This window comes from Pogona vitticeps, chromosome 4 (genome assembly GCF_051106095.1).
Source record: "Pogona vitticeps strain Pit_001003342236 chromosome 4, PviZW2.1, whole genome shotgun sequence".
NCBI lineage: Eukaryota > Metazoa > Chordata > Lepidosauria > Squamata > Agamidae > Pogona > Pogona vitticeps.
Window position 1 is genome coordinate 55,686,093 of NC_135786.1, and position 26,331 is coordinate 55,712,423.

Consider the following 26,331-nt stretch of genomic DNA (forward strand, 5'->3'; position numbering starts at 1 on the left):
GCTGTTAGCACTACTTCTTTGAATCTTAGTTTTCAGCACATTGGTTTGGAGTGCTTGTTCTTGTGCAGCAAAAATTAAGCCCTTGGTTTCTTTCTTAGTGGTCTCCAGCTTTATCCATGCCCATCTTGAATTATTAGCATGTTTTTCATCATCATCATTAAAACACCAGGCACATGTAGTCATTGCAAATGTAGTAATCAGAACAATTCCAACCAACACTTGGGGTCTAATACTTGCTGCTGACTTTTAACTAGTATTAAGTAACACAATATTCTGGTCTGGTTTCCTGTATCCTCGGTAGGACTTTTTGAACATTCATAGGGTCACCATATATCAGAAGCAATTTGATGGCATCTCTCTCTCTCTCTCTCTCTCTCACACACACACACACACACACACACACACACACAGAGGATTAATGGAAATGAAGGAGCACTCAACCTACAAAAGCAGATAAAGATTAATAAAGTAATTAAAAAGGAAAATGGAAGATTCACAAAGCAGTGTTGCTATAAATGAAAGAGGTAGCACTGGAAGAAGTGAGGAATTCCCCAGTGCTTAAAGACGTCCAGCTCCAGAATGCTTTGAAGTCACAAAAGTCAGGAATGAGAGGCAGCAGATGTTTCTCATCACTGAGTATCTAATTGCCCATGGCATGTGGCCATGTTCTACATGGCATTGAAAACTATGTCTATGTGTCTATAAGAGAAAAAACTTCATTGTGTAATAAGTTATTACAGGATTACTTTTGGAAAAAGTATGTTTTTTCCAACAAATATAATGCAAAAATTTGTTAAGATCTTGGGCAACATGTCCCAAATGCAGAAGTATTATGCAGAAAGAAATGTCATTTGGAAACATCGTTAAAAGTATGGGCTGCTTCTTTGATGCTTCTCTTGTACCCCAGGTTCTTTCCAAAAACAATAGGCATAATTCTACCTTTTCACCCTCTTTGGAATATTTTTACTGAAATTTGCTTCTCCAGGCAGAATGACAACTTCTTGTTGAATCATCCCACCCTATTGTTGGCATGCCGATCTGTCTTTTATGCCTTTCCGGATGATGTCAAAGCAGTATAAATATGCCACATGCCTTTTGTCAATAAGCACCAATCTTGGTGCAAAACTGCCACTACTATTTTTCCAATATAGTTTGAAGGTAGTATTCTGCATTTTCAGTTATAATTTGTGTTCCACTTTGATTCTCAATGGGCTAATTACTCTTCAGATGTATACATTTTCCCAGCCTGAGGTCTGTAGGTAAACAATGGTCTGGACAAACCACAGGGCTGAATCACGCTAGCAATGTTATGGATCTCGATTTTTTAAAATCATGGTTGCTACTTGACTGCACCACCACCTATAGTTTCTGTGTCTAGCAGAATTTTGTCCATGAGTGAAGACATCCTGATGAGCAGTTTTAGCCTTCAACCTGCCTGTTAAAATGTTTGAAAAGAAAAAGGGGGAGGGGGATTACATGTGCAAATCTGAGTGGGCTGGATTTTAGGGTTATTGGTACGTCAGTCATCAGCTTACAGCACCGTGGCCCCTACATCAGGTTCCTCTTACTCAGGAAACAGCTGATGCGCAAGTTTCAGGCACACAATTGATTGTCAGCAATTGGTCATGGCTCATCTGACTGTCCCTGAAGGACCATTAGTCTTCTTCCATCAGTGATACTATGCAAGAGGGGTGTGTTCCTTCTGTGGCTTTACACGGCATTCTAGTAAAAAAGATAAATTTCCTTCTTGCGATCTTGGGCTTTGGGTGTTCCTCGTTCTGGGAAGAGATTTAAAGCTGTCTGCCAGACCCGTGGGCTGTTAAAACAAGACAGTGCCACAATGCTGAGCTCAGGGCTGCGTGCTCCCCTCCTCCCCCTCCCCTTCCTCCTGTTGCTCACAGCCATGGAACTGAGCTGGTCCTTTACAAGCGAGGAGAAGAAACTGATCCTAGACCTGCACAATCAATACCGTTCTAAGGTTGATCCTCCAGCCGCAGACATGCTGAAAATGGTAAGTGAGCTGGACTTCTGTGGCAGGGTGGGAATCCATAGGATTGCCCTTGCCTCACTTGGCATGAATTTTTCTTTGGAAACTGTAACTTCTCTTGCATGTCTTATAAAGATGCTCTTTAAAATGTCGTCCTTTTGTGCAGTTTTTGAGATGTACAGTAGTTGAAACCAGCAGCCAGGTAGCTGAATTCTGGAGACTTATCCAGAGCTTCTTAGAGCATATTGCAAAACTAATAATTGCTATATGAAATATGATTATTTTGGGTAAATGTACAACGTTTAAAGGTTGATTTCCTTACCTGATTTGGAGACTCTATATACCTTAGCTATAAGCATTTTAATGGATTTTTTAATTGCAAGGATTTCTCACAATCGCTCAGCATCCTCTTGTGATTTAGGATGTAACTCAAAAAAGGAAGTGTGTGCTTGGCTACAGGAGGTCTGTTCCTGGCAGTGATGCTAAACTGCGGTATAAATATGGGCAAGTTCTTGTGCTTCTGTTTCCTCTCACTCTGATCTTTGTCTGATGAGCACATTGTGACTTGGGCCCCAATTCCAACTAGAGCATCACTGGGGCTTGTACAGGTGTTGTGGCTTGCTTTCATTTGGACAACATGACTGCACATATGTAACTCATTAGCTACAGGGAATACAAAGCAGTAGTCTTTGGTTTAGGTTGGGCTACTGTTTCAGGACCTTGATACTCAAATTGCAGTTTGGCCTTCCTAACTGAGCAGTAGTAATTGTAGAAGGAGTGGCTGTGTTAGTCTGTGCAAGCATTATAGGTGAAAATGAAAAATTTGAAGGTAAATCATATTGGGAAGAACCAAGGAGGTAATGATTCGAGTATTTTTAAAATCTCTGTGACTCAGGGTGTATCTCTCCCTTGCACTTTCTGTACCCTTCAGAAAGTCACTCGTGCCCATGGTGCCTATTTCTCTATTACTAAGAACCAAAATACATAACATAGAAGTTTTGTGAACAAATCTCTTGACTTCCCTCCCTCCCAGATGTGAAATCAAGTGCACAGAGAAGTGGGAATCAAATCACACTGCTTAGAAAGCAGGTTGATCTTTGCTCCTGAGTTAATTATTAAATTGCTCCCTCCCACAACTGACATTAATCATAGAGGAGGGAAAATACAGGAACATTGCTCTACACCTTTTGAAAGCACTATTCCCTTGTGATCTACTATACTGCAAATGGAATAATTCAAACTGTGATTATTCAAATGCATCTGCAACTCTTTCAGCTAGAAAAAGAACAGCTTGATAATCTAATTTAAGATAATTCAATGTGGATGGATACTATTTTCATATAGAACACGTTAGCACTGGTTCAAAGAACATTAGATACATCCAAAGTGATGGGAATATCTTGCTATGGTGGGTGTAACTTCAAACAGTACACCTCCACTGCCTCGTGGCTATATCCACTCATGGAAAAGGCTTCAGGAGTTAACCTAGAGGCAAATTCTGGAGATAAAGTCCCGAAGACAGTTCGTGTTGTTCTGCCAACTCCTGCGATGTTGCTGGAACCAGTTGTATTGGCTCTTGTCTTTCCATTGGACCATTTCAGCAACATGGAGAGGGGGGATTTGCTGCTTGGGTAACAGCCTATCCTCCATACTACTTTACCAAGGCTTCATGCTCTGGAGAGGACACTTCTCGATACAGAGCATGTTACCATAGTCTCTTGAGACTGAAGGATGCCTATGAATGGCTCCTCTTTGGATGCATCTTTTGCCTTCAGTACGGTGTGCTGAGATGCTGTGAGATGCTCTAGATGCTGCTAGAATATTGAGTTATGGTCCAAGAGACCTTGGTTCAAATCTCTCCTTCGCCATGAAGTTCATTGGATGGCTATGGACCACTCACACTCTTTCACACAGACTTTACTTCACAGGATAGTTATGAGGATAAAGTGGGGTAAAGGACCATCTTATTTGCCACCTTGACCTGCTGTAATTAACTTAAATACATTAATGTGGTGATGGGTGTTACAAATTAGAAGAGCGGATGCCTTCAGAATGAGTTATTTGATCAGATGGTGGGGAGTGGCCAGCCCTCCTTCGTTCATCATTTCCCACTTCTTTGTGATATGACAGAAGGATCCATAAGGACTGGTCACATGACAGGTAAATCATGTCATAGGAATTCCTTACATTCTTGTTACCAAGTGACATTTGCTATTATAAGATAAACACTTTCAGGAAAAAGTCATCCTTAATCTCTTGGATTTTTGTTTTCTTCTCCTTATTGGACTATAGTAGCTTGGACCAATTTTACATGGTTGTATATTTGCCCCATCTCTAATCACTAGGCTGTAATCCCACAATCTATTTATCTAGAGTAAGCCTCATTAAACTCAGCGCGACTTATTCCTGAATAGACTTGTACCGAATTACCCCATCATGAGAATATGAATGGGCAGAGAGCAAAAGAAGCAGCTGAATGACAGAGGGAGAGAAAAACCAGAGAGAAAGAAATAATGGGGAGGGGTTCAGAAGAAGAAAAGAGAAGGAACAATGGGACAGCGTGGTGGATAAGAAATTCGATATCAAGAAGTTTTTAGCCAGCTATTATATTGTAGTGTGCCCTTTATTCACACTCCCATATTAAACAATTGAAAAACAAATGTGAAAGTAGTGCAACACAAGTAGGGATGTTACTGGTACTGGGGGGTGAGGAGGCAGTAACCATGATTTAGTTACATTAATTACTTTTTAAAATGTAACGATTGGTGGCATAAAGTATGAAGAACTATTGCTTTTGGGTAGATATTTGGCTATTTTTGTATTTTTGAAAATAATTATTTTTAAAGTAATTAACAGAAGAAACGAATGGCAACCACTTCTGAGTACAGTACACTCTACCTATAAAACCCTGAAAAAAGGGTGGCTATGAGTTAGAATTGGCTTGACAGCACATAATTGTAATGAACTTCTGGATAGCTCAGTAGTTTAGGTATCTGGTTACAAAGCCAGAAGTTGGAAGTTTGAATCCCCACTGTGCCTCCTTGACAGGAGTTGGACTTGATGATCCATACGGTCCCTTCAGCTCTGCAGTTCTAAGATTATGTTATCCCTTAAAGTGATGAACAACGAGCAATGATGTTAGTGAGAAATTTGAAAACAATAACATCAATACCCCCCAAGCATGTACCAAATTAAGTTTTTTTAAAATAACTTTCAAAGTTCTGACTGCAAGCTTCAGAGATGCATAGCTGAGACCTAAAGGGATTCCCTTCTTTAACCTACTGCTAAAGTTCTGTTTCCCGCATCTGACTTGCCCCTCCTCACTTGTTTTCCTCCCTCCCTCCCTCCCTTTCTTTCTTTCTTTCTTTTTGGGTTAATCTCTCTCCACTCATGATCTCTGACCATGTGAACAACATTGAGGGCCTGTCTTCGACATGGTTGAGACTCATTTTCCCTCTTTTTTGTTTTCATCCTTCTGACTGTAACTATAGACAGCAACTGTAAGTAAAGTTATCTCCTTTTCTACTTTAAATACTTCTAGAGTGATTTTATACTAATTAAGTACTAGTCATTTTGTGAAAGGGGAGTGGTGGTGAAACTAGGCTGATCATTCCGCGTTTCTCACTCTGCTGACTAAAAGAGTATTAACCAAATTCTCCAATAGTCCCATGGAAGATGGAACAAATCTATTCTGCATCTCAGGAGAGTAGGATACAATGTAATGGATTCAAATTATGAATCCATTACATTACATTTGGATAAAATTGGGAAGAACTTCTTGACATTGACAGCTGTTCAACAGACTAATGGAGTGTTTAGTCTGTTACAGATTCTTCTCATTAGAGGTTTTTAAGCAGAACTTAGATGGCCTCTTATTGAAGATGCTTTAGCGGTGGATTTCCTGTTCGGCAGGAGGTTGGACTCAATGACCCTTGGGATCCTTGTAGATCTATGAGTTCTTTGATTTAGAAGAAGTAACCATCAGAAAGAGCTTTGCCACCCAACCAACAATTTCCAGTAGCATCCACTCAAAAAGCCAAATTTAATCAGTGAGCAGAGTGGCTGGGCCAAATAGGGATTCATCACAATATTTCAAGGTGCTGTGCCTAAAAGGACCTTCTCCTTCTATGCATCCATTACTCCTTCAGTGAGGAGAGGGACTGGGTCAGAAAGAAGAAACCAGGGCTTCTTTGGTTTATCAGAGTGCATGAGAGGGAACCAACTGGCAAAAGTGTTCCTTAAGGATATCCTGGCAGTAAGCTGGTTAGAACCTAAAGGAAGAGCCAGAACTTTGTACTGGGCCAGACGGTGAATAGGTAGACAATGCAGGTCACCTGTTTCTTGGATATGTTTCATCTGGTCAGCCATAGGTAACAATTTGGTAGCGGCATTTTTGCAAACATGTGAACCTTATTACTCTTGATGGATGATTCCTTTACTTTATTGGGTTGAGACATGAATGTCATACCACTAAATCATGGGAAAGACCTGCCGATGTTGATAGGTTCTTCTGGCTTGGAGGCTTTTATGAGCATCCGGAGTGCCATAGCAGTATCATGTTCAGTTAAGCTTGCAATACAAAGATAGGGTTTGGTGCTGATTGCCACTAATCCAAATGAACTAGTCAGCTCAGTTGAGGTGGCAGTTGAGGTGGCAATTTCTGTAAATAAACAGTGTCTGTAGTGCCAGCCTGTATAATAGATGGTACCACCTTTCTAGTAGCATCTATGTTCACTTTCCATGTGGGCTTGGCACAACTCATTCTGAAGAAATACCTTCTGGAAAAATGTGGGAGTTAACGAGTCACCACCTTCATTTGCCTCAGGCTTATTTTTTCAGAACAAGAGTTACACTTCCATAGGCCTCTGATTGCCAAGTCTCCCTCTGAAGTCACACTTTTCACTTTTGTTTGGGTCAGCAAAACAGGTTGCCATGGAAATATTTATATACATTGAGTGACGCTTGCCAAACTATATTTTAATGGAACAAGAAACACAGCTGCAGGACCTCTGTATGTGGAGTCTGGCTCTGCATGATGAAAAGGGAATAATAAACCCAAGCTAGATTTGCTATTTCAGCCCCTCCCAGAGCCCTATAGACGAGGATGTCTCTGTGGTAAAGGAAGAAGAATTATAGCTTCTATGCCACGAACCTGTTTTCCCCATCTTTTAAAAGTTAGGTTTATCAAAATGTGGTTCTGAATGTGCCTCCTTTAATGAGACATTGAATTACTATACTTTTTTAATAAATAGGGGTGGCAAAGGAAAGAAGTGAGGAAGCCACTGGAGCGCCCAATACTCTTAACACCATGACTGTTAAATTAGTAATTGTAATGATGAACTGCAGGACCGCATGATGCTGAGCTATATAGATGTGTAGTAGAATGTAGTGGGAAAGAAATGGTCGAATTTTGAAAAGACAGGATAGAATTTGCTACATTTCTGCAATTTTTAAATTTGAATATAAAATTTCCACCAATGATTAAGATCAAGAGTGGCCACTTAATGCCTTGCTAAAAAAAGAAGAAGAAATGCATAACCAAATTTGCATATACTGGTTTATAGAGATTTGCATAAAATGTTCACCTCCTAATTTATATCTATACAAGTATAATATGGGGGGGGAGTTAAAATATAGAACATGTGGCATTTTAAATAGAAATTTAACAGATTTTAGCATTGTGAGAAGACTCAGAAGGAATGATGTGTCCACTTTCTGAGGCTGCTGTCCAGCTGCTGATAGTTGATGGGCAGCTTTCTAACCACTTTCTGTTTTATTTCTGTATCTTTCAACCAGACTTGGTTTGGATAGTTCTTCAAATAGAGGAGTATGCTCTGTAAAGTATGATGCACGATCGCCCTAATCACAGTCCTTAAACTGGTCTCATTTTGGTGCCAAGTTCAATGACACTGACCTAATTTTGGAGCCAAGTTAAACTTTGGCGCTCTACCTAAGGTTTTTGGGTCTTGTGGGTCTGACTTGAATGGAAGATACTGGGGTGTGGATTTCTCTACATTGTTTTACCCTGTTTATGTATTTAGTTTTTTGTAATAATGATTTAAGTTGTTTCATTGTCTGTACTCCACCCTGGCAGACCTTTAGATAAATATTTTAATGCAAGTAAAATAAATACACCAACTAAGGGCTGCTCTAGCAGCAGAGGGAAATGATTCATTTTTAAGGAAATGGAATCAGCTGTTACATTTCATTATATAGGTATATGACACTTCCCTGCACAATTAGCCTTTCATATAGGGAGCTACCACAGTAAAATATTATACATTGTCTATCATCAAGGCAGGAAAGTCCTTAAGAATAAATTGTGCGGGAGTCCACAGCAGCTTCTCTCACCTCCTGCAGTCTGCAAATTAGCAGTTTTTGTTTTGTGATTGGTCTTCAGGGCCTAAACCAAGGATTGCTTTGCAGTCAAATTTCTCAAACATGAAAGACTGCTGCAGCTACGTTTCTTCATCACTAATTGCATTTTAAAATGACATTTTGTAATTGTTTTTGAAAGTGGTACAGGTTATACCATGTTTTCCTGAAAATAAGACAGGGTCTTATATTAATTTTTGTGCCAAAAATGCATTAGGGCTTATTTTTAGGGGATGTTTTATTTTACGGTCATATCTTCTTCTGGTTGCTGCACAATGGTGGAGGGAGGGATTATTTTCAGGGGATGTTTTATTTTACAGTCATGTCATCTTCTTCTGGTTGCTGCCCAATGGTGGATGACAGGGTTTCACTTCACTGTGGCTTATTTTTTGGGTAGGGCTTATATTACGAGCATCCTGGAAAATCATCCTAGGGCTTATTTTCAGGTTAGGTCATTTTCAGGGAAACAGGGTAGGAAGGATGCTGGATTAAGATATGCTGAGGCCCAGTTTTTGTCAAGTTAAAGAGGCCTCACAGTATTATCCCCCAAATGTGTATTACTTTAAGAGTTTTGGTATTTTTCCAGGATTTAGTGGCTTTGTCTGATTCTGAGATACAACTTATTTAGTTCATGCATAAACTGGGCACTAGGGCACAGTCCACTGTACCTGTTCAGGAGCTACCATTTCTTTCTGTTGTATTTGTAGGCTAGGCTTCAGTTGAGTTTTATGAACATATTAAAATGTATATCACAAAAACAGAGGACTGTAAACATTCCTGTTCTGCTCTTGTAGTGTCCCTCCTTGGGAACCACAAAGGCATGTGATAAATTTGGGACTTAAATCAGTCACTCTCCAAATAATCTCTTAGATGTTGCCAGTCCTGTTACTAGATGTCACTTAGGCTGGGAGGAAAAAAACCCTTCAAACATTTGCTCAAAGCCTGAGCTGTCTATTTTTAAAAGTTTGCTTTCATTTAATCAGCATTTTCCTTTCTAATAAAAGCTATTGTTAAATTTTAAGTCACTGTTATCTTCCAGCAGAAAAAAAACTGTGCGGAACTTACATTTCTTTTTAATGTCCATATTGAGCCATGGGTTATTAAAACAGTCTTGGAAATCCAGAACAATGAGGCAGAAATATACCATTGTGTCCATCCAGCGTGTCCCCAAGGAAGACCATGCATATCTTCTATATTTATGTTGCCACAGAAAGGGGATGAGCAGGACGACAAATAGCTGGAAGAAGCAGAGGCGGAACAAATGGGGTGATGTTTTCTAGAACAGTATATTTTGTTTGCTCCAGATGTTTTGGCTTATGGCTCCCATAATCTAATAGGAGTTGCAACCCAAGACATCTGAAGGAATCCCCATCAGGCAAGGCTAATCCAGAGCATATCTGCTAATTTCTTTCCTCTGATGATGTTCAGGCAAAATAGGAATTTGGGAAAGCACCAGAGAGGTACTTTTGGAGGTTCATACAATCCTCCTAAACCAGGAGTGTTTTGATGGTACATAACACCACCACCTCTACCGCCGCCACCAACAACAACACGGAAATGAACACTAGTGAAAACAGCAGATCAGTAGTGCTCATCTCAGAAGTCCTTGATGCGTAGATGTATTGTCTAAAATCCTGCTGTGTAGTTACCTGAACAACACAATGTTTCGGTGTGAATTGTCCTAAGTTAAGAAATCTCCATAGATGGTATATGTTGCACACCAAGTCATGCAACTCAATATGCAACAGATAACGTCTACAGAGATTTCTTACAGCATCTCACATCTAGGCGTTATAAAATTCGTGCAACTGCAGAATAGGATTTCAAACATTGGCTGTGAGACCTTTGGTAGTTCCTATTCATATTTTTAGAGAGAAAAATCATTTTAAAGTTCACAAATTGTGGGAAACCCTGTGACCAACCAGAAGAAACCAGTACCAGGAAGATGGAATTTTTGCCCCATCTGATTTGTAGTCACATATGTGGAAAAGCTTATAGTCATGCAAATCTCTTGAGAGCAATGGTGACATTACAGCACTCATTATGTGGGTCCAAGTTGGCAAGGCAGCAGCTTGGCATGTAGAAGGAAAGCTCCCTCAGACAATCTGTCTGTAACAGCATATGCTTTTATTGCCTCTTGTATCTTTCAGATTAGTTTGCTTTCTTCTGATTATTCTTTGAGAGGTAAACTCAGGGTTCATTTGCAAGTCTGATTAGTCAGGCAAATGATTGTAAAGAAATAGCCCCCACTAGAAAAATAATGTGCCATCGGTTTCGAAATGCAGAACTGTTTTCTTGTCTAGTTTGACCCAGGATTGCAGGAGAAAGGAAGTTGGCGTGCCAGCTGCTCATGAAACATAACTCCCCTCACTCCTACCCAGAACAAACAACATTGAAGGATGGTAGGAGCTGTAGTCCATCAGTATCTGGAGGGCCACATTTTTCCTTACCCCTGTGATAGTTCTGTAGAATCGGTCATGTGAATCCTGGCTATCCACACAGATCTGCGGTAATTTCTGCAGAATGATGCATCTAGGAAAGAACAGGGACTTATCTTAAGGATAAATTCCACATCAAGCAAAGCTATGAGACCTGTGCAGAATCTCATGTTTGGAAGTGAGGTGGAAGTGGAACCATTTCCTGTGCCACCACCAAAACAGGTTCCATTCTTCTCCTGACTAAACAGATGACACAACACTTCAAAATTTGCAAGTAGCCAAGGAGCTAACTTTACATGTGTGCCTCAAAACCTTTTAGTCAAGGCGATGTCTCTTTGTTATGGTTGGGAGTTCAGACACTGAAATGTTCCTCTAAAATAAACAACCCGACTTTTGTGTCTCCATGTTTTCTCACTACTCTCCATACCTAAAAGCTCTTCTGTTTTCTTGCTTAGTGACTATTGCTAAAGTAGCCTAGGGAGCACAGCTGGATAAGAAGTGTCTGTCTCCCACAACGCCGGAGGGATCTGTTGGCAAGCAGCTGCTGGTCCCTGCTAAGTAACAAGCTTTCCAGATGTTTGCCTTGGCAGAAGTCAAAGACAGCTGTTAAACTGGACATGCCTTTCTCTTTGCAGCAGGGAGGAGTTCTGCGTAATTACTGTCCATTCTTCTTGGTATGATTGAAACGGGGAGGGGTTTTTAATACCCAGCTCTGCTACTGGCCTCATAATTGTTTTGCCAAGGGTGCCAGATGAGGTGGCAGGCTGTCAGTTTTGGACTGGAGCCCCCTTCACAATATGCTGGCTTAATAAATCGAGGAAGCCTTTTCAACTGCCCCTCCGCTTTGAAAAACAAAAACAAAAACAAAATTTATATTATATAATTAAAAAAACTTATTGAATGAAGTAAACCAACGCATCAAGGAATGCAATACTGTGTTAACCCTTCTTTACCTGGTGCAATCTAATCCATACCGGGAGGAGCTTCCCCTGCTTCATTGGTACATCACAGGCATTCTTGGATGACCCTGATGATTGGGTCCCATATCAGGTGGACTTTCAGCCAGGATACAGATTGAGGCTGCTTTGGTCAACTTGGTAGATGATTTACACTGGGGACAGGATAAGGGGAGCACCACCTTATTAGCTCTTTTGAACCTTTTACTCTTATTTGACATAATTGATCTTGGCATTCTGTTCAATTGCCTGGCTAGGTGAGGCCTTGGGTCACTCACTCTATGACAGGGCTTCTGACTGTTCCTATGAGGTCATACACGAACAGGGGTGTTGATATAGCACAGTTCAACACCATGACCTTCGGCCTGTGGTGTCCTTCGGGCCTCCAATTTATCCCCCATATTATTTAACATTTCTATGAAGTTTCTGAAAGAGGTAATTCAGAGCTTTGCAGTGAGGGCCTATCAATATGCTTATGGCATCTAGCTCTACTCGTCTTGTCTCCCAACACTGAGGAACCAGTCAAAGCAAAAGCAAGGCGTGCTGCTGATATCTCTTCCTATAGCACTTAAAGCACTTTCTGGGTGGTTTACAATTTAATTATGTAGGCTACACATTTCCCCCTCCAAAAAGGTACATACTGAATTTACTGACCTCAGAAGGATGGAGTGAACCTCAAGCTGGCTATCTGGGATTGAACCCAGGTCATGAACAGAGTTTAGGCTGCAGTATTGCAGTTTAACCACTGCGTCACGAGGTTCTAGTCAGGACTCTTGAATATAGCATGAGCTTGCTTATGAACTGGATGAGGGTGAACACGCTGGAACTGCATCCCAACCAGACGGAGATGCTGATAGTCAGTAGAAACCCAGATCTGGGAATTGAGATTCAACCTGTTCTACAAGAGGTAGTCTGAGGGTTCGCCTCGATTCTGCACTGTTGCTGGATTCCTAGGTGGCAGCAGTGACAAGGAGTGCCTTTGTAGAACTCCTCTCAGTGCACCAGCTATAACTTTTCTTGAAAAAGAAAGATGTCACCTGGCTTGAGCTTTTTCAAATTGACCTTAGCAACAGTCATCCATGCCTAAGTTTGATGTAACTTGACTATTTCAATGCACTCTGCATGGAGCTGCCCTTGAAGAGGGCCCAGACCTTCAGTTGGTGCAACATAGGACAGCTAGGCTGCTAACTGGTGCACAGGATCATGATCATATGACCCTGATAGGGAAAGACCTGTATTGCCATGTTTCCCCAAAAATAAAACAGGGTCTTATATTAATTTTTGCTCCAAAAAACACATTCAGGGGATGTTTTATTTTTCTGGTTGCTGCACAATGGTGGGAGGACAGGGTTTCACTTCACTGAGGCTTATTTTGGGGGGCAGGTCTTATATTATGAGGATCCTGAAAAATCATACTAGGGCTTATTTTCAGGGAAACAGGATAGTTGGCAGTTGTTTACCAGGTACAATTCAAGGTGTTGGTTTTAACTTTTAAAGCCCTAAACAGCTTGGGCTTGGCAATCTAAGGAACCTCCTGTCTCATTATGAGCATGTCCATTTGTAAAGATCACCAGGAAAGGCCCTCTTAAAAGTACCAACAATTTAAGGAACCTGTTTAAAAAGCACATAGGACAAAGCCTTCTCCTTTGTGGCTCCAAGTTATGGAATGTACTCCTGAGTTACAATCTGTTTCTGCTCTGACTGATTTTAAGAAGGCAGTAAAACCGCATGTTTTTAGACTGGTGTATCTAATTGGCTCTGTTATTATTATTATTTTTCAGCTGTATCTTTTGATGATTTTAATGGTTTTTAATGCAATTGCTTATTTTTAATAGTATTTATGGTGGGTCTGGATTATATTATTTTATTATTTTTAAAAGTTGGTAAGCTGCCTTGCTCCTTCATGGATTGCTGCCTTGTCGTGGCGAAGGGGCTTGAGTAACTCAGAGAAGCTATGGGCTATGCTGTGCAGGGACGCCCAAGACGGACAGGACATAGTGAAGAGTTCCAACTAAATGCAATCCACCTGGAGTAGGAAATGGCAAGCCACTCCAGTATCTTTGCCAAGAACGCCCCATGATCAGAAACAAAAGGCTAAAAGATATGACGCTGGAAGATGGGCCCCTCAGGCCGGAAGGCGTCCAACATGCTACTAAGGAAGAGCAGAGGACAAGTACAAGTAGCTCCAGAGCTAATGAAGTGGTTGGGCCAAAGCCGAAAGGACGCGCAGCTGTGGACGTGCCTGGAAGTGAAAGGAAAGTCCAGTGCTGTAAAGAAAAATACTGCATAGGAACCTGGAATGTAAGATCTATGAACCTTGGGAAGCTGGAGATGGTCAAACAGGAGATGGCAAGAATAAACATCAACATCCTGGGCATCAGTGAACTAAAATGGACAGGAATGGGCGAATTCAGCTCAGATGATTATCATATCTACTACTGTGGGCAAGAATCCCGTAGAAGGAATGGAGTAGCCCTCATAGTCAACAAAAGAGTGGGAAAAGCTGTAATGGGATACAATCTCAAAAATGATAGAATGATGTCAATACAAATCCAAGGCAGACCATTCAACATCACAATAATCCAAGTTTATGCACCAACCAGCATTGCTGAGGAGACTGAAACTGAACAATTCTATGAAGATTTACAACACCTTCTAGAACTGACACCAAAGAAAGATGTTCTTCTCATTCTAGGGGACTGGAATGCTAAAGTAGGGAGCCAAGAGATAAAAGGAACAACAGGGAAGTTTGGCCTTGGAGTTCAGAACGAAGCAGGACAAAGGCTAATAGAGTTTTGTCAAGAGAATAAGCTGGTCATCACAAACACTCTTTTCCAACAACACAAGAGGCGACTCTATACATGGAAATCACCAGATGGGCAATATCGAAATCAGATTGATTATATTCTCTGCAGCCAAAGATGGAGAAGCTCTATACAGTCAGCAAAAACAAGACCTGGAGCTGACTGCGGTTCTGATCATCAGCTTCTCATAGCAAAATTCAAGCTTAGACTGAAGAGAGTAGGACAAACCACTGGGCCACTCAGGTATAATCTAAACCAAATCCCTTATGAATACACAGTGGAAGTAAAGAACAGATTTAAGGAACTAGATTTGGTGGACAGAGTGCCTGATAGGCTCGTAACATTGTCCAGGAGGCAGCAACGAAAACCATCCCAAAGAAAAGGAAATGCAAGAAAGCAAAGTGGCTGTCCAACGAGGCCTTAAAAATAGCAGAGAGGAGAAGGGAAGCAAAATGCAAGGGAGATAGGGAAAGTTACAGAAAATTGAATGCAGACTTCCAAAGAATAGCAAGGAGAGACAAGAGGGCCTTCTTAAATGAACAATGCAAAGAAATAGAGGAAGATAACAGAAAAGGAAAGACCAGGAAAATTGGAGATATTAGAGGAACATTTTGCGCAAAGATGAACATGATAAAAGACAAAAATGGGAGGGACCTAACAGAAGCAGAAGATGTCAAGAAGAGGTGGCAAGAATACACAGAGGAATTATATCAGAAAGATTTGGATATCCCGGACAACCCAGACAATGTAGTTGCTGACCTTGAGCCAGACATCCTGGAGAGTGAAGTCAAGTGGGCCTTAGAAAGCCTGGCTAACAACAAGGCCAGTGGAGGTGATGGCATTCCAGTTGAACTATTTAAAATCTTGAAAGATGATGCTGTTAAGATGCTACATTCAATATGCCAGCAAGTTTGGAAAACTCAACAGTGGCCAGAGGATTGGAAAAGATTAGTCTACATCCCAATCCCAAAGAAAGGCAGTGCCAAAGAATGCTCCAGCTACCGTACAATTGCACTCATTTCGCACGCTAGCAAGGTTATGCTCAAAATCCTGCAAGGTAGGCTTCAGCAGTATGTGGACCGAGAACTCCCAGAAATACAAGCTGGATTCCGAAGAGGCAGAGGAACTCGAGACCAAATTGCTAACTTGCGCTGGATTATGGAGAAAGCCAGAGAGTTCCAGAAAAATATCTACTTCTGCTTCATTGACTATGCGAAAGCCTTTGATTGTGTGGACCACAGCAAACTATGGCAAGTTCTTAAAGAAATGGGAGTGCCTGGCCACTTTATCTGTCTCCTGAGAAACCTATATGTGGGACAGGAAGCAACAGTTAGAACTGGTCATGGAACAACTGAGTGGTTCAAAATTGGGAAAGGAGTACGGCAAGGCTGTATGTTGTCCCCCAGCTTATTTAACTTATATGCAGAATACATCATGCGGAAGGCTGGACTGGAAGAAACCCAAGCCGGAATTAAGATTGCCAGAAGAAATATCAACAACCTCCGATATGCAGATGATACCACTCTGATGGCAGAAAGTGAGGAGGAATTAAAGAACCTTGTAATGAGAGTGAAAGAGGAGAGTGCAAAAAACAGTCTGAAACTCAACATCAAAAAAACTAAGATCATGGCCACTGGTCCCATCACCTCCTGGGAAATAGAAGGGGAAGATATGGAGGCAGTGTCAAATTTTATCTTCCTGGGCTCCATGATCACTGCAGATGGAGACAGCAGCCCTGAAATTAAAAGACGCCTTCTTCTTGGGAGGAAAGCGATGACAAATCTTGACAGCATCTTGAAAAGCAGAGACATCACCTTGCCAACAAAAGTCCGAATAGTCAAAGCTATGGTTTTTCCTGTTGTGATGTATGGAAGTGAGAGCTGGACCATAAAGAAAGCAGACCGCCGAAGAATTGATGCCTTTGAATTGTGGTGCTGGAGGAGGCTCTTGAGAATCCCCTGGACTGCAAGGAGAACAAACCTATCAGTTCTAAAGGAAATCAACCCTGAGTGCTCACTGGAAGGACAGATCCTGAAGCTGAGGCTCCAGTACTTTGGCCATCTCATGAGAAGAAAAGAGTCCTTGGAAAAAACCTTGATGTTAGGAAGGTGTGATGGCAAGAGGAGAAGGGGACGACTGAGGATGAGATGGCTGGACAGTGTCTGCGAAGCAACCAACATGAACCTGACACAACTCCGGGAGGCAGTAGAAGACAGGAGGGCCTGGCGTGCTCTGGTCCATGGGGTCACGAAGAGTCGGACACGACTAAACGACTAAACACACACACACAAGCTGCCTTGAGCAGTAATTTAGGGTAAAAGTTAGAGTATAAATGTCATAAATTAAATAATATAATCATAAACAATGCAGTTACCCCACTGCAGGCTAGATTGTAAAGTCCAAAATCTTACCACCTCGATCTGCCTGGTGGCTGCTTGTAGCTGTTGAACCAGCCTTGGTTGCCTGGTTTAAAACAACAATTAAGCCTCAGTGTCGACTGCTTTAAAAATGCAGATCTTTATGTAAAGGTCTATGTGTATGCTGTCTGGGTGAGCATCTTATGCTCCCTGTGCCTGAGTGTTTCTACAGTATAATGGGAGTAACAGTGCTGCAGCAGTACGTGCCCCACGCATTGATTCTGAGTGGTGATTTCTTTTTGGTTGGATGCTACAAAGGCACCCAAGGGGGCTTGGTGTTTAGTGGGCATTCTTTTTCACTAACCAGAAACAAATAAGGTTTCCTACAATGAATTTGGTTTATGCCTTCCAGATGAGTCTGAGGGCCAAACTGTATCTTACAGATAGCATGTTGTTAGAAGCAGAAATCACATTCCAATGATATGATTCCAATGTCTGAGCAATCATACTTGCAGTGCAGCCTGTGTTTACCTCCTGATGGCCAGTCACTGAATGAAGCAAGGTAAGTTGCAAGCTACAAGAAGTGTGAAAAATATATATGCCAATCATATCATATTACAGCATTTGATAGATTTCCTTTCTTAATGGCGTGCTGTATTGTGTAGTTTGACCCGCACTAACAAGGTATGTCAGTTACAATGATAGTTAATTCGGATGGGTAATATTTTTGTTACAAAGTGCAAATGATTTACAGTTGAAACTGAAAAAATTTTTCTAAATTCCTAACTCACATTTTTCCTTCTGATGACAACCACTCACTTGTCCTGGGCAAAGTACCAAGGCAGTCTGTTGCTATGTAGGCCAGGGATTCCAACCAATTTCCAGTGGTAATTGTGTATTCGGTTTACTTTTGCTGGGTTATACGAAAAGCCCTTGTGTGTAATGATGACGCCTTGGTTTGTTGTGATTTCAGAGCTGGGATCCAGAACTGGAAGCCTTTGCCAAAGACTATGCAACAAAATGCATCTGGGAACACAATAAGGAACGAGGCCAGCGAGGCGAGAATCTTTTTGCCATGTCTGGAGACCTGGATGTGACACTTGTTGTGGAAAATTGGTACAATGAGTACCAGTATTATAATATCAGCACATTAGCTTGTGAAGAGGATCAGATGTGTGGTCACTATACACAGGTATCCAGTTATATCATTATGGGAGCTCTGGGCAAAGCCTAGAGCCATTGTTTTGCTCTGATCCGTTGTTAAAAGGAACAGAAACCATGGTAATTGACAGCAGAGAATTATAAAGGGTATTCTATGGTTAAACATCTTCCTCTGATCTCGTGGCTTCAGCATATATGTCATTCCCATAATCTCATGGAAAGTGCCAACAAACTCTTAGACCACAGAAAATAAAATTGTTATTGATGTACTAGTGCTAACTGTGTAATCCCTGGTTTTCATGCAGTGGATAGTTTTCCTTATAAATTGGCTCCTGACATCACTGTTCTTGCTCTGGGGGAAGGAGTTTTTCTTTTCAAAACAGCATGGGTGTAAACATCTGGGTATATGTTTTAACTTTTCCCAAAGAAAAATCCCTCCACCAGGGATTAAACCCCACTAGAGATGGGCATGAACCAGAAAATTGCTAGTTCATAATGGCTACCCACGAACCATGAACCATCATGAACTCCACAAAAAACTAACCAGTTCTCAGTTTGTTTTTCAGATTTGTGCCGGGGAGGAACACCTTGTCTTGCCGCCGCCTCCATAAGCGCCACCATTGTCAGAGACAGCAGGCTGGCTTCCCTCTCAGGAGCCAGGACTGCTGCCTTTGCACATGTGCCCACTGCCCATCTGTGGGCACATTGTCTCTGATGATGGTGGCGGCAGAGGAGGAGAAGGCAGGACCAGGTAGGGAGGTCATGGGGGAAGGGGATGGTTGGACATCCATTTTGTTGAAGCAAAACAAAGCGGGGGGCAGGGGCGGGGGCGGGGGACGGAATTGGCACTTTGTTTTACCTCAGCAAAACAGAATGCATGAAGTGGGTCATGAACTAATCTATGAACCAACTTGGTTTGTCATTTTTTTCCTGGTTCTTGGTACAGTTTGTGCCCATCTATAAATACCACCAACCACGTCACTATGTTCACAACTCTGCATAAGGTGAGAGAATTGTAAAGTCTCTTCCAACCTGATGCCACTAGAAATACTGGCCTGTTCATTGGCAGGACTTGCTGGGGATGAGGGAGTTGTACTTGAATGCATCCAGAGTGCCCCAGCCAGTTTGGGACAGGCTGCAAGAGTGCTGTGTTAATTCAACACAGAAACGGCAATAGGGCAACAATCACAGCAAATAAATATTTAGAAACAAAACATTTGACTAGGGATACAGTGGGGTCTTGACTTGAGTACTTAATCCGTATTGGAAGGCGGTTCTCAAATCAAAAAGTCTGTAAGTCAAGTCTCCATTGACCTACAGTGCATTGAAAACCGATTAATCCCGTAACAGGCCGTTTTTGTTCCATTTTGGTTTTTTTCTGGTCTGTAAGTCAAATCTCAGTCTGCAAGTCAAACCTAAATTTTGTGGCCAGAGAAGTCTGTAACTCAAAAAGTCTGTAAGTCAAGCCGTCTGTAAGTCAAGGGTCCATTGTAGTTAAAACCAGGAACACAATGATTCCGGAGAAATACCCAGTTGTTCTGAAATTCAAAATCAAAGATGAGAAGTTCTACAGTTCAGGCATGTATAGATTCTATACATGAACAAGGACCATGGAAAAACTGTTTTCTTGCTTGCTTGCCTATAGAGCATAAACACGAGCAGGGCCCTTCTCCTCTTAAGACTCATCCCTGCTCATGTGAGCAAGTGACAAGGGCAGATGGTATAGCTGACCTCTTTTCTTTCGGTCTGTTGATGACTCCAGATTCTGGAATGACTGGATAGAGATAACTGTCTGAGTCCTCAGGAATGTTTGATTGAACAAATGGTGTTAGAGTCAAAATAAAAGGCTATGGCATCAGTGATTTCCCCCCCTTTTTTGGAATAACCAACAGGACTTGGTTTTCCCCCTGCTCCCATAGGTGGTCTGGGCAAGGAGCGAGCGTGTTGGCTGTGGGACAGTATTCTGTAAAACACTGGAAAATCTGAATGACACCGACATGCATTTGGTAGTCTGCAACTATAAGCCCCCGTAAGTTCACCCCTTGTTTTGCTAAAATCAGGTATATTTCAACTTTGAAAGAGAATATTTGTCATACAGGAGGCTGCATTCTCCCAGGTCAAACTGATGGTTTGTGTAGTCCACTCCAGCTGCTTTTCCCACCCTGTGCTCTCCAGATGCATCAGTCTAGAGTATCATCATCTCCAAACCCAAACTGGGAAACTTCTCTGACTAAGCAATCGTATCTGCAATTGAAGCTCCTGGTCCTGTCCAGAAGACCCATCACAAAAGGAAGCAAACAAACTTGAAAACCATGGGAGGCATAAAAAGCTCCTGGGATACTCTGATGTTTTCAGCAGTTAAGGATTTGTCTCCTCAAATGTCAAGCTATTTGTAATGTACAGGTTGACCTTCAATGTGGCTACCTTGATTGGTTCTTGGTATGTGTCTATTATGCTAGCCACCTCTGAATTAAGAACTAACACAGAGACTGCGTATTTAAATAAATCTGTGAGAGGGAGATGAGGGAAGGCAGCAACAGGGCTAGCTGTTGCAAAACTGGCCACAGGGGCAGGAGGAAGGTGAGATGGGGTGGTGGGGCCCTTGGGGAGAGTTACCCAACTTGTTGTCCCTGGTATCCTGTTGCCTGAGGCAACTGACTCGTTCAGCTTAATGTTTATATAAACTTCCCAGAATAGTGCTGTGAACTTATGGGGTGGTATATAAGTCCCAGAAATAAATGAAAAAAATAAATAAATAACTAGGACTGGCCCTGTTCAGCAGTCTTCGTCTCTAACAGGCATAGAACGTTTGTAAAGATAGTGGATCTTAATTGGCCACTCAAGCCCAAGCCAGCTCAGAATGGTTACCTTTACAGTAGGGATAGTTCACATCAATAGAGCATACAAGTGCTTGGCCTTGGTGAGAACTGAGAACTTAGTGAGAACTAAGCATCTGGATCCTGAGATGGGTGGTGGGAATCATGCCTGCTTATCTAGAAGTTCCTTCCTACACATGCACTCTGTGAACCCTGGCTCCTCTATGCACAAGGGAGTGAATGGAAAATCTGGAATTGAAGAAAAAATAAGGGAGAAGCAGTGGCAACCTCACCAAGTAGAGGAAAAATAACTTCTTGCCTTCTTCCGAATACTTTCTCTGTGTAGAAGCCCAGGTACCAAATGAATATTTTAAAAAACTATAAGGATACTCGGTTGGCTAGTCAGTCGTATCCTCATGCACTTGGGTTGACCAAATTCTATTTCTTGGATACAGCTGGCAGATAATTAGTTATATGATGAAAAGGAGTCTGCTCAACCAAAAGTTTTTCTTTTCTGGGGAAATGCCTTGCTCCTGTGAGTCATGTATGTGTTCTTTTAACCTCTAGGGGAAATGTAAAAGGACATAAACCGTATAAGGAAGGAGAGCCATGTTCCATGTGCCCAGAAGGCTACTCCTGTAAGGACTCTCTTTGTGGTAAGTGTATGGAGCCAGAGGAGTAGCTCTTCTCATGTGAGAGCACATGAAGTAAAGAGAGCACCTTCTTAACCCCCAGATCACTGTCTCTTCCAAGACTAAAGACTCAATTAGCAATGGTTTCAGGGTTCAGAATTTCCAGCTGCAAAACTGGAACTGGAGTGATTGCAGGGGCTATGCAAACAAATGTAGGTGGTGTTTTGCTCCCAGTGCAAATATATTATGGGATGGCAGGGAGAGTCCCATGTTCTACAATGACTTATTTAGCATATGGGTAGCCATTGGATAGATGTTCATCAACCAGTGATTGTGGGCACTTCTCTGTTTTCCACCAGCATCCAGTGCTGATGAAGAAGAAACTACAGCATCCCCTGAGCCCACAGGACTGGAACCAACTGCCATCTTGACTGTGAGCCCAGCTGCTGAAGAAGATACCACAATGAGTTCAGCATTAGGCCCATCAGAAAGTCCCCAGATTGGCACAGAAGCAGAGTCTGAATCCCACACAGATCGAGGGCCAACAGTAGACCAGGAACTTCATTCATCTCGGGAGCTCCAGACGAACTCCCCAGAGGAGCTGACTCCCAGTCCTGTTACCCCAGAAATGGGAACCAAACGAACCACAAGCTCAGATGTTCCCTCAGCTGATGACTTAACCACACCCCAAGCCACCATGGACAGTTTGGTGCAGGTTCTTACTACCACTGTGCCGGTGCGCCCTGTCCCCAAGTCACCATCAACCCCTCGTCCACACTCTGCCCCCAAACCACCAACCATCCCTAAACCGCCTCCCACAATTAAGTCTCCTTTCCTTAAGCCTCCTTCTTTCCTTAAGCCTCCCGCTTACCCTAAGGCTCCCACTGTCCCAAAGAAGCCCCCTATCTCTAAAACGCCTGCCCGCCATCGTCTGGCAGCTTATTCAAAAGCAATAAAGAGGCAGAACAATGCTGTTCAATCTTCTGCAGGCAAGGCTGAGTCCATGTCTGTCTGCCTGCCCTGTCTGGGATGTAAACAGATCAGCCATCCCACAGAAATAAAGGCTGCGCTTAAGGAGCTGACCTTCAGGTACCCCTATGCTCCTTGTTTCTCCTCCATTCCCCACTGGCAGAGCCATGCCAAGTGCAGCTGGTGTGGGCGCACGTGGGGCAATGCCCTTAGGAAGGCCAGGCCTTATTGGCTCAACAGTTTATAGCAATATAAACACTTCATCACAATATTTATATAGAGAGCCCTCCATCTTCTCTTTTATGCTTGCATGTCACGTGTGTGTCCACATGCAGGGTTGTATATTTTCCTGTCTGCACTTTCATGAGAGTGCCAATCTGTGGAGAACAACGCCATAGTATGCCCAAAGGTCAGACGTCTTGTAGACCAAGGTTCAAAACTCATCCCAACAACAGAGCTTGCTATGATTCAGCAAAGTTCAGATGGAAAGTGTGGTTTATTTCTATAGCCTTCCCCCATTGTTTTTCGGAGTACAGGAATGTGGGGTCTGTTTGGTTTCCTCTTCTGTTTCTCCTCCCCATAAACTTTGCTAGGGTCAAATTGTAGTAAAAGCAGAACCCAGACATGTAAGACTGTCATGGAGACCAATACCACCAGTAAGAAGTGGAAATTATACACTTCACTCACACCTTCTTTACCTGATGAGAACTGTTCTCATTCTTGGGGCTATGCTTGCATGCCATTCCTATACCTACCATTCTACCTGTGAGTTAAGAGTAAAGAATTTCATGTCCTTACTGTCTTTGTGCCACTCTCAACCCCTTTTTTGTTCAAAGTGCTGGATTATGTAAGAACCTGGGTCTAGAAAGCAAATCAAATTATACATGATCTGTAAACACAAACAGCTCTGCTGACTTTCTTTTGATTATGCTGGAAGATGAATCTGTGTTGTCTTGACACCAACTGAGAAGTTTGTGGCCCAGAATAAAAATGGCTTCATCCGGAATAAGAATGGCTTTATCAATGGAGGTGATAATTGTTCACTTCAATTGGGAAAGCAAAACAAAAACGGAAGTGGCCTGACTTGAAAGGGCAGGTACAGAGAAAGTGAATGGCTAATTAGAGCTGATGTGAGTCCCTATAGAAACACAGTTGCAAGAGCTTCACCTGTCAATAAATAAATAATGGGTATGTGGATGGATAGCAAATATTTGTGCAGGAGAGCCAGAGGTGTATGCGAGTTCAGTTCTACCCATTATAATGAGGGTTTCATCCCATCAGATCTCTTAATTTACCATGATTATTTTCACAGCAGGTTAATAATGATGAGCTAGCTATTCTTCTGTCCATGCCATCTACTTATCTAAAGTGTTAACCCTTTTCTACACCATTGCCTTCCTCCTTCCCATACTTGTTGTTTAGTTGTTAAGTTGTGTCCGACTCTTCATGACCCCATGGACCAGAGCATGCCAGGCCCTCTTGTCTTCCACTGCCTCCCGGAGTTTGGTCAATTTCATGTTGGCAGCTTCAGTGACACTGTCCAGCCATCTCGTCCTCTGCCGTCCCCTTCTCCTCTTGCCATCACACTTTCCTAACGTCAGGGTCTTTTCCAGGGAGATTTCTCTTCTCATGAGATGGCCAAAGTATTGGAGCCTCAGCTTCGGGATCTGTCCTTCCAGTGATCACTCAGGGTTGATTTCCTTCAAAATGGATAGGTTTGTTCTCTTTGCAGTCCAGGGGATCTTTCTCATACTACTTCATGATAATTCAGATGGCTTGTCTGCATTTCCCCGCATGCATATCAAAAGTAGACAGCATCTCTATGTAGTTGCATCTGCAGCTTTGTGCAGATGTTTTGCATGATATCCCCATTCTTGTTTTTGTTTGCAGTGGGGCTGCAGAGAATCAGAGCAGATATCTCACTCTCTCTAGCTGATTCCTGGCCTCTCTTCTTCCTTTCAAAATAAAAGCAGGTGCCAGCGACACTGAAGCTCTGTGGACAGACCTATCCAGGAAAGATTGTGAGCAGGCCACACACATAACCAACAACCATTTCTTGCCACCCTTCCCACCTTATTTACTGGCTGCCCACTTCCTGCTAACCCTTTTCTGCTAAAAACTGCTTCATAGTACTAATTTGTTCCTTTCCCCCATTCTTCTATGATACCAATAGGTGAATATCTAGTTCATTGTTCTGCTGAACTGGAATATAAGAAAAAGGAGCAAGGTTGATTTTTATTTTTTACTTTTTTGCTCAGTCTAACCATTAGTAGCTACTCTAGCTCAGTTATCAATATACAGATCCAGTCTGTGCACTGCCATTAATCTGTAATCCCTCTGAGTAAAGATTCATGGAGAGCCCATTCCAATAGATCTCCTTTGTCTCAATATTTTGTAATCCCATGTGTGACAGTATGATTCTTTCTGTTTATAGCTGTATAAACAAAGGACTTTGAGCAATAAGTATGAGTCTCGCTCTCACACACCCTTTTCAACTCACCTTGTTTGGCAGAAAAAGTGTTTTGTTACCCAATGTGCAATATTTTTCCATGAATTTATCTCCACAGGGAAATGTTTGACATTGGATAGCAGTTATATACTCATAAGCTGCAACCTGGATGCCACTTGAAACAACTGTGAAGCGTTTTTCTTGAAAGGCCAACCCAAACAAAACAGGCTGTAGCTTAGGAAGCATGGAGGCCAAATTGCTGGACGGTTTGGTCCATTGCACATCACATCTGGGACCCTTCTTTCACTCTATTGCTGATGGATTTGTGCATTATACTATTCTGGGAATGGTGTGTTAATCTCATGACAAGCCTCAGCTGGTGGAGCTAATTGCTGGCTGAAGGTGCCACTTGAAACACACTTCTGCCAATGTGGCATCCTTTGTTAACTTTTCCAATCTGTGGAGAAGATGTAGCATTTTCAACAGTGCATTAAGGCATGGTTTTTGATGTTTTTAAAGTGTATCTGGAAAATTCTACTAGTAATAAATGCTATTCTAAAAGACATTGATCTGGAAAATGTGTGTATGTGTTTTAATTGGAGAGATGGTACCTCTCCTAAAATATATTCCTATGGCGAGTGTGTGAGAAAAAATGAGGACTCAGAGGATTTTCTTTTACACAATTCACCTCAAGCTCCCTGTCCTACATACCAGTGGAGGCGGTCAATGTGGGATGAAAGGCCTATAGAAACTGCAGCTGTTGGGCACGGCATTCTAGAACATTCTACAAATTCTAGAACAGCCAGCAGCTGCAATTTATGCACGCTTGAGATTTCCTCCTATGCTGGCTCCTTTCCATGATTTTATTCTTTCCTTTTCTCAATGCTGAGGATGGCTGTGGAGAAGATCTACAAAAGCTAAATGCATTGACAAATACTGTGGCCCTGGTAAAAGGTGCAAGGTGCTCCAGCTCCTCACTAGCCGGTTTGTACTTGTTCACAACTGGCATGGGATGTAGGACTAATATTAAAAGAGTAATATTACATTCACAATATATCAACACTACAAATTTAACATTGGTTTTATTTTGTGGGCAGAATCCCATACAAAAAGTTCAACACATTCAAGAGGAATCAACCCACTCTTTTTCTGTCCTGTGGGCTGTCTTTCATGCAGTTGATTGTGTGACCGGTGATGTGCCTGATTTTGCAACAAATGGTCATATGGAGGATTGCCAGTCTTAGGGGTGGAAAGTGTGCATCTTTAGCCAATGCTTGACCTTTCCTCTTTCTTCTGTGAGTGCATAAACTAAGAAAATCCTGGTTTAAATTACTAATAATGGTTACAGTGTCTCAGGCATCAAAGTTTTATTTGGTGAGGGCCCTGA

At 42.1% G+C, this 26,331-nt stretch overlaps 1 protein-coding gene across 1 annotated transcript; it reads left to right on the forward strand.

Annotated features, from left to right (window-relative positions):
• The first annotated feature begins 1,466 nt into the window (after positions 1-1,466).
• Positions 1,467-25,522, forward strand: PI16 (peptidase inhibitor 16). The gene is made up of 5 exons (XM_020795400.3): positions 1,467-2,011; positions 17,891-18,109; positions 19,998-20,107; positions 21,462-21,550; positions 21,886-25,522. The coding sequence occupies exons 1-5, from the start codon at positions 1,841-1,843 to the stop codon at positions 22,740-22,742; spliced, it is 1,446 nt and encodes a 481-aa protein (XP_020651059.3). The 5' UTR covers positions 1,467-1,840; the 3' UTR covers positions 22,743-25,522.
• Positions 25,523-26,331: the final 809 nt, after the last annotated feature.

Bases quoted from the DNA above. Each gene is read 5' to 3' on its own strand.
- PI16 (XM_020795400.3), top strand. From the start codon at position 1,841: ATGCTGAGCTCAGGGCTGCGTGCTCCCCTCCTCCCCCTCCCCTTCCTC. The intron at 2,012-17,890 runs GTAAGTGAGCTG...TTGTGATTTCAG, and splicing joins CCGCAGACATGCTGAAAATG to AGCTGGGATCCAGAACTGGA. The intron at 20,108-21,461 runs GTAAGTTCACCC...TTTAACCTCTAG, and splicing joins GTCTGCAACTATAAGCCCCC to GGGAAATGTAAAAGGACATA.